General features: G+C 31.8%; 1 protein-coding gene across 2 annotated transcripts; it reads left to right on the top strand.

Annotated features, from left to right (window-relative positions):
* The first annotated feature begins 3,487 nt into the window (after positions 1 to 3,487).
* Positions 3,488 to 6,387, top strand: LOC114756936 (UDP-glucose 6-dehydrogenase 1-like). Of its 2 annotated transcripts, XR_003741520.1 has the most exons (3): positions 3,488 to 3,707; positions 4,429 to 5,961; positions 6,199 to 6,387. XR_003741520.1 is itself a non-coding variant. In XM_028945910.1 (2 exons), the coding sequence occupies exon 2, from the start codon at positions 4,449 to 4,451 to the stop codon at positions 5,889 to 5,891; it is 1,443 nt and encodes a 480-aa protein (XP_028801743.1). In that variant the 5' UTR covers positions 3,488 to 3,707; positions 4,429 to 4,448; the 3' UTR covers positions 5,892 to 6,191. The 2 variants fall into 2 exon arrangements, 1 of the variants encoding a protein (XP_028801743.1); XM_028945910.1 differs by lacking the exon at positions 6,199 to 6,387 and having other exon boundaries at positions 4,429 to 6,191.
* Positions 6,388 to 8,479: the final 2,092 nt, after the last annotated feature.

The raw sequence follows: 8,479 nt of genomic DNA, 5'->3' as shown, positions 1-8,479 counted from the left end.
TTTATACAAGTTTTCAATATGTTTCTTTAATTTTGAGAAGTAAATTTTTAATCATTTAACCATAAAATCGTTAGTTTTAAAAGATGATTTTTTTAGCAATTATAATTTTTTTAAAAATTAAATTTAATATGTCAACACCATTATTTTTTGTTAACTGTTTTAGAGTAAATAACTAAAAAGATGTTTTTTTTAAGCTAAGAAGCCAAAATAAAATCTTGTATAAATTTAACATATATATTAAAAGCATACCTTAGCTTTAACGAAATCAACATAATTTATTACAAACAACTAATTCAATTATTTTTTTTATATTCAGAAATTAGTTATTTAATTTTTATATTAAGAATATGAACAAATATAATTTTTGAGATAAGGTTAGTCTTTTTTACAAGATAACTGTCCCTCATGAGTGACACCATCTCGTGTTTTCCACTTTTAAAGGAAATGAGAGAGATTTTGATGAGCAATTATTCAACTTCCAAAGAAGCAAATTCATGAGTTATATTTCACACGTATGATTTTGATGGAAAAAAATGGAAATGATGATTATAGAATTCTTAAATTAAAAAAAATAAACAATATACTCCCCCGGTCTTTAATATAGGACTCAATTGTTGAATTAGTTTTGGTCCTAAATATAAGACTCATTTCTCATATTTATCAGTTTTCTCTAAATTACCCCTATGGATACTCCCTCAACCATAATCAAGTAGAAGAGGGAGATGAGGTATTAAGATAGATGATAATGGTGTTTTAGGAAAAATATGTCACATTTCTTATAATTAACTAACTTACCTAACTTCCTTAATCTAATCAAATTAGTTAAATGACTCTTATATTAAGGACCGGAAGAGTATTATAATATTAATAATAACATAATATATTAAATATCAACTTTTAATAATAATAGCAGTATGAACTATTCAAACTTCAAGTTAACTCTTCTCACACTGACTCATATAACCATAACAAATGATAAAAAAAGGGATAACTTTACACATAGAGAGAGGAATAGTTTCTTTTTCCTTTTGCTTCAATTTACTTTGTTTCATATTTATTATTTTTCAATTAAAAAATATACAATATATGTGAAACTAATGTTTCAAATACATTTAATTTCATTTACTAGGTTCAATATATATACATATAGTTTCTTCCATGTTACCTTGCTGTTGTGTCCATGTGATGGAACAACCTTTAAAAAGTTTAAAAAACTTTTTAAAGCTTTCTCTAGTTTCTTTTCCTTAATGATAATATATTCTGTGTCACATCAATTTTATTTTATGAACTTCTATTAAAATAATTGTTCCAGAATATTATTATTTTAATTATATATATATATATTATAATCCGCTTACATTATTATTGTACGTTTTATAATTAAAACTTTTAAAAGTGGTGATGATTCTGTTGGAGAAAATCAGGAGGCCACATGGAAAGCCAAAAATGTGAAACAACTTCAACAGAATATCTTCATCAAGACTTTAAGGTTTATAATATATATACACACAGCCTTCGCTTTTTATTATAAGATCTATTTTTTAAATTAGTTTGGGTTTTTTTGTAAAATTTTCTTAGATTTGTTTAAATGATAAATGTATTTTTACTCACTTTATCCTTTATTAATATACTCTCTCTCATTATTTTTTTTCCCCATATGTTCTCTTCTATTTTTTTTCTCACTCACACCTACCTTCCCATTTATAAATGAGAGTATATTTGAAAAATATATATTTTTAACATATTTATTATTTTAAACTAATTTTGACAGTTTTTTAAATCATATAATATAATTAAATGGATCTTATAATAAAGGGAAGGAAGAAGTATACATGTTTTTACATATATAGGTTCTCTGGTTTCTTTTGTTTAAATAACTCCTAAATTGTTTTAGACAATATTGTAACTGCTAAATGTTTAAATTAATTAATGATGTATTCTTTTTCCAGAAAAAAATTGCCTGGCATATGGGGATTGGTGAATAATCATATTTGATTTTCAAATCCAAATTCGCACCCAATTCAAAAATTCTTTTAAGATAAATGAAAAATTGTAAAAATAGCGTTTTTGTTCTGGAAAAAAATGGATTTGTGTTAATTTGACAGTGATTGGAAACACTTTTTTAAAATATAAAATGATATATATATTAAAATAAAATAAAAATAATGATATTTTCAAATCGTACTTGAATACTTCTGCTCAAAAGACTCGGTCAAGTTTTCAGTTCGAATGAAAAGGACGAATTTTGGTATACACATAACTGACCATAATTGAATATATTTAGGGGAAAAAATGAAAAAATGAAAGTTAAATAATGAAATCCTCAAATGGTTAAAGGTGATTAAATTAAGATTTACAAATTTATTAAAATGACCATATTATCTTTTATTTTTATTTTTTAAAAAACTATCGTCACTAGCCAGCTGGTAGCCGAGCTCTAGTGCCAGCAGGGGTCACGAGAGTTTAGATGGGCTGCCGATCATTGGAGTTTCGGCTGCCGATCACTGAAGATTCGACGATTAACAATTATTTGTGTGGGATGTTTTGAAGTTCAGTAATGTGATTAATAAGTTATTTAATGTTATTAACAATCAAAAAATTCAAAAAATAATATTTTTATAACTTTGGTAACACAATTAACAAGTTTTGTAATATTATTAACAAATTTGCTATAGTATTTAACAATAGTTTTTTTGAAAAATTCAAAAGTAACATTTTTACAATTTCAGTAATCTGATTAACAAGTAACGTAATGATACTAGCAACTTTCATAATGTCATTAACAAAAAAAATTTATGAAGTTTGATGTTTTTAATATTAACAACTCGCGTATCGTTACAATTATAATAGTATGAACAAAAAAAGATAATTAAAAAAATTTGCAGGGACTTTCTTGTCCACATGATCCATTGAATTTTGAGGGGAAAAAGTTAAATTATATTAAGGTTAAAAATTCTTTTATTCCATTTTTAATCAGATAAAACCTAATTTTTGAACACCCATTCAATTTTTTTCCTTTTTATTTTCACTTCCTTTTTTTTGAAAAAAAATGTTGCCAGTTTTGCAGCTGTTGGACCGTTTCTGACATTCATGTCGGTGGAAGATGGTTTTTCTGTTCCTGTTTCAAAAAAAATCTCCTCAAAAAAAGTTTTCATTTTTATTCAAAAAAGTACGATCAATTAATCCGTATGCCCTGATCATAGTACCACGCTGATAAACCCCAAAAAATAAATTAATTATGAATTTCTAATTAATAGCAACATGATGTCATTGGATCCACCATCTAACTAACTCGATCGAAGCTGACAAATTTTTATTATTAGTAACAGGTTTCTAAAAAATATTAGTACCATTAAAGAAAATTAATCAATTAATTAGGGATGAATAATCAGAGGTGGGTTGTAAATGACAAAGAACCAAAAACGTGTTGTGCACAGTTGTAGTAATAATGCTTTCTTCACGGAAACCAGAGTGGGTATTATCTTGGTGACTGGGTTGGTGCCTGAATCGTCTATATATCTACATCTATATATATACACAACCCGGTCTTCTTTTTTTCTCATTCTTCTCATTCGCAGAAGAAGCTGTGAGATTGTTTTCATCTTCTTCTGGATCAGATCGATCTCTCTCTATATATCTCTCTGTGTTGTTCCTCCATTTCACGATCTCAAGGGAGAAACAAGAATCAAGGGTTTAGTAAGCAGAAGGTAATTGATCTGTTTGTGGGTTTGTTCAAATTTACTTCATTTCGTCGGTTTCACCAAGATTTAGTTTTTGGGGCCTCGGGATTTCTCGTTTTGCTTATCTGGGTTTAGCCTGGATTGGTTCATTCCTCTTTCTCTTTCATTCGGGTATTTTTGTTTTTCTTGTTCGGGTCTGAAATGGCTCTATTGCTTTGCGTGTGTTTGAAATTGTTCCTTTGCGAGGAGATCTGTTGGCTGTTGTGAGGTAAATTGTCGTAGATCTGCTAGCTAAGATTGTCGTGGACGATTAGAATCTGCAATTTGTCTTTTGTTTGATTTATTTATGTGCATGTACGCGTAGAAACACTACAAGAGCTAAACAGTGGAATAAATGAATTCCATTTGAGCATTTTCGTCTTCTTCTGTGCGAACACCTGGATCTAAATCTCATTTCCCACCGCTTCATGTTGAAAGCTATAGATCTCGTTCTCTGTATGTATACTATTGAGTGTATGCATTTGTTAATCCCTCTATAAACTCCTCTTTTTCTGCAATATTGTTTCTGCACCATAAATCTTTTTGAATGAATTTCTCAGTTGTTCTCCTATTTGTAGTAAATCTCGTCTGAGAATTTATTCCAACTTGGAGTTTCCAATTGTTAAACTTTTTTTTTCCCCCCTTAATGTAATTAGCTACCTTGTGTTTATATATATGCTGTTTAAGTTGAAATTCTTGTGCCTTAAAGGTTGCTGAGGGCTAGCAAAAATGGTGAAGATTTGTTGTATTGGAGCTGGATATGTTGGTGGGCCTACCATGGCTGTGATTGCCCTGAAGTGTCCAGAGATTGAAGTAGCTGTGGTGGATATCTCTGTGCCAAGGATCAATGCCTGGAACAGCGACCAACTTCCCATCTATGAGCCGGGACTCGAGGATGTGGTGAAGCAGTGTAGAGGGAAGAACCTCTTCTTTAGCACGGACGTGGAGAAACATGTTGCTGAGGCTGATATTGTCTTTGTCTCGGTTAACACCCCAACAAAAACTCAGGGCCTTGGAGCTGGCAAAGCTGCGGATCTAACCTATTGGGAGAGCGCGGCCCGGATGATTGCCGATGTTTCAACATCTGACAAAATTGTGGTTGAGAAATCAACTGTCCCTGTGAAAACAGCTGAGGCAATTGAGAAGATTCTTACCCACAACAGGAAAGGAATCAACTTCTCAATTCTGTCAAACCCAGAATTTCTTGCTGAGGGTACTGCAATCAAGGATCTGTTTCAACCCGATCGAGTTCTCATCGGAGGTAGGGAAACACCATTAGGTCAGAAGGCCATTCGGGCTCTGAAAGATGTTTATGCTCACTGGGTTCCTGTGGATAGAATCCTTTGCACCAATCTATGGTCTGCAGAACTTTCAAAGCTTGCTGCCAATGCTTTTCTGGCACAGAGGATTTCTTCTGTGAATGCCATGTCAGCACTTTGTGAGGCCACTGGTGCTGACATCTCCCAGGTATCACACTCGGTTGGCACAGACTCCAGAATTGGACCAAAATTCTTGAACGCGAGTGTTGGTTTTGGTGGATCCTGTTTCCAGAAGGATATCCTGAACTTGATTTACATCTGTGAGTGCAATGGCCTTCCTGAGGTAGCAAATTACTGGAAACAGGTCGTCAAGGTAAATGACTACCAGAAAACTCGATTTGTGAACCGGGTGGTTTCCTCCATGTTCAACACAGTCTCTGGTAAGAAAATTGCCATTCTGGGTTTTGCCTTCAAGAAAGACACCGGCGATACCAGGGAGACCCCAGCCATTGATGTTTGCAAGGGGCTGCTAGGTGACAAGGGCAAGCTGAGCATCTACGATCCCCAGGTTTCCGAGGATCAGATCTTCAGGGACCTTTCAATGAAGAAGTTCGACTGGGACCACCCGCCCCATCTTCAACCTATGAGTCCAACATCAGTTAAGGAAGTGTCTGTTGTTTGGGACGCGTACGAGGCAACAAGAGATGCACATGGAATCTGCATCCTAACAGAGTGGGATGAATTCAGGAATCTGGATTACCAGAGAATCTATGACAACATGAGGAAGCCTGCATTTGTGTTTGATGGAAGAAACATTGCAGATGTTCAGAAGCTGAGGAAGATTGGGTTTATTGTTTATTCCATCGGGAAGCCTCTGGATCCATGGCTGAAGGACATGCCTGCTGTGGCTTAAAGAAGCGACATGAAAATTTTCACAACTGTCTGAGACTATTGGCCTTGCATCCAGAGGATTGAGAGACCTGGTGGGTGGGATATTTTTAGAGCAATGTTCCTTTATATGTTATGACAATGTCTGTTTTCTTCATATATATTTTGATCAGCCTTTTATGGCACATGGTAGCTCCTAAATATATGTTTCTAGCTTTAGCTAAAACATTACATATCCTTATTTGTTGACCTGTTTTAATGTAATAAGATTAGTGTAGCTCTATACAATTTAATAATGAAATATCATTTCTTTCATTTTTCTTCATCTGCAGAGTCTCTTGACGTCCAAAAGTTCTCTTTCCCTTTCCTTCTCCCTTCCTGTTTTCTCCACCCGAAGAATGAAAAAGAATCCTGAAGAGACCGGTGTGTGTGTGTGTGTGTGTGTTGAAGGATTGTCATATTGGACTCCTCACTCCTGTGATCACGTACTGTTTTGGATTTTAGTTGTTTTGCAGACAAAATATAAAATCTCTATGGGTTTACATGCTTCTGCAGGGTACATATGATTATTATATTGTATGGTAACACGTGGGAGTTAACCTTAATTTTTTAAATTCCTTTGTTGGTTTAGAATCCCATGCTACTTTCAGCCTCAAATTACTAATTTTTGAGAGAATTACAATTTAGTCCCAAGAAAAAAGATTTAATTACTTAAAGTTCATAGAATAAGTAATGACAAGATTCAAAATTGGGAATGACGTTAGATTTAGACTGGTCATTTGTTATTGGGATTTTTTTATAATTAAAATTTTTTCTTAGGATTTTTTTGGTAATTATCCCTTAATCTTTCTCCCTCACAACCTTAAACTATTGATTTGTTTTATCAAGGCCAGACATTCACATCTGAAGTTTGACTTGGCTGGTACAAACAAACAAACGTGGAGTTTTTTTTTTTTTTTCCTTTTTCAATTGTCACTGAATTAAATTAATTGAAAACTCTCACTACCTTATAATGTTAAAAAATTTCAATTAAATAAACCATTTGATTTTCTATTCCGTTCAAACGACGACGAAACGAATTAACATCAACTTCTGACCCAAAAAAAAAAAGAAGAATTAACATCAACTTTTCATTTTCCTTTCCTTTTTTATGGGGTCTGTTTTTATTGGTTTATCTTGTCTTGTTTTGTCTCTCCAGAGACTTGTTTGCTTTGCATAAAATTTCTCTTTAGACGCAAACTTCTATTAACCACCCCCCCTTTTTTTGGAACCCACCAATGCAATTTAGCCTGCCACTGTTTGATTTAGGAGACTGTACTAATTAGAGGTCTCTAATTCGAGTCTTAAGCACGCAATAATGTAAAATACTTTGTGTTACAGTTTTGTGATTTTGTCTCCTTTTAAAATCTGAATTTATTAAAACTCCTAATTAATTTTCTAATTGAAGTGAGATAGACATAAAATAAAGCTCTCACCTCGATTGTGATAAAATTCTCAGAAAAATAATATTCCATTGTTTGTGATTTTCGAGTAACTCAAAGAAATATAGTTAATAAGATTAGACCAAAAACTCAAAGGTATGATATAAATGTATCATCATTCTAAAGTGGGAATCAGGACACCTCTGATAGTATTTTTTTTATGAATGGAAATTCCCACATTTGTAGGAATCATATCTTCTTGGGAATAAGCATCATTGTAACCAAACACATTGGAATCCAGGAACCAAGTGTCGGCTTAACCTTATTGAATTTGTAATGTGCTACTTTTGAGTCGGAACCTTATAACTTAATGACACCAAATATTTCTTTTTAAATTTTTTTGAAGTGTCTGTGCTTTTTTTTTATAGTAAATTCTAATATGATAAACTGATTATTTTTAGTACTAGTTTTAGACCCCAGCCCTTTAATTTCATACCCAATTGGCTAATTAGCTGCTTGCATTAGCTTGTGTCTCAAAAATGTGCTTGCCTAAACATATTAGAGAACTACAAATCATAGCCTTTTACTCAAACTGGATATGGCTTACCTAAATTTAAATAAAGGCTGTCCTCTTATCATTCTCTCAATTGATCCTATTTATATATATATATATATATATATATATATATTATGTTCTCACTAAAAAACTAATTTCCTCATTTTCTTTCGCTTTCAACTTTCTATTTACTCTTCTGATTCTATTTATAAGTTACTTCTATCATGTTTCACATAGACTAAGAAAAACCTTAAATTTCGTTAACTCACATTTAAAATTTAACAACTTTCTAATTTATTTTTATTTAATACATACTATATTCCATGAAAACAAAATCAATATAATAATAAAATAAGGGTCAAAGTATATATTTATATGAAAAATTTCTCTCTCTATCCTATAAATAGAACAAATTTTTTTATTTATTTCTCTGCTATATAAATAGGATAAGAGGAGTACTATCTACAAAGATCACATTGACCCAAAAAAGAAAAAGAAGAAGAAAGGAAAAAACAAGCATACCACTTGTAAAAGAATGAATGGTTAATATATATATATATATATATATATATTAGCTTATTTGTTTAAGTTGAAGTTATACACAATTCTTTTATTTTCTTTTTTGGCCAAGTTGTC

The sequence above is a fragment of the Neltuma alba genome, unplaced genomic scaffold, assembly GCF_004799145.2.
Source record: "Neltuma alba isolate B1F8T4 unplaced genomic scaffold, ASM479914v2 tig00001414_pilon, whole genome shotgun sequence".
Taxonomy (NCBI): domain Eukaryota; kingdom Viridiplantae; phylum Streptophyta; class Magnoliopsida; order Fabales; family Fabaceae; genus Neltuma; species Neltuma alba.
The sequence above is the reverse complement of the archived record's forward strand: the minus strand, read 5'-3'. Positions and strand labels throughout refer to the sequence as shown.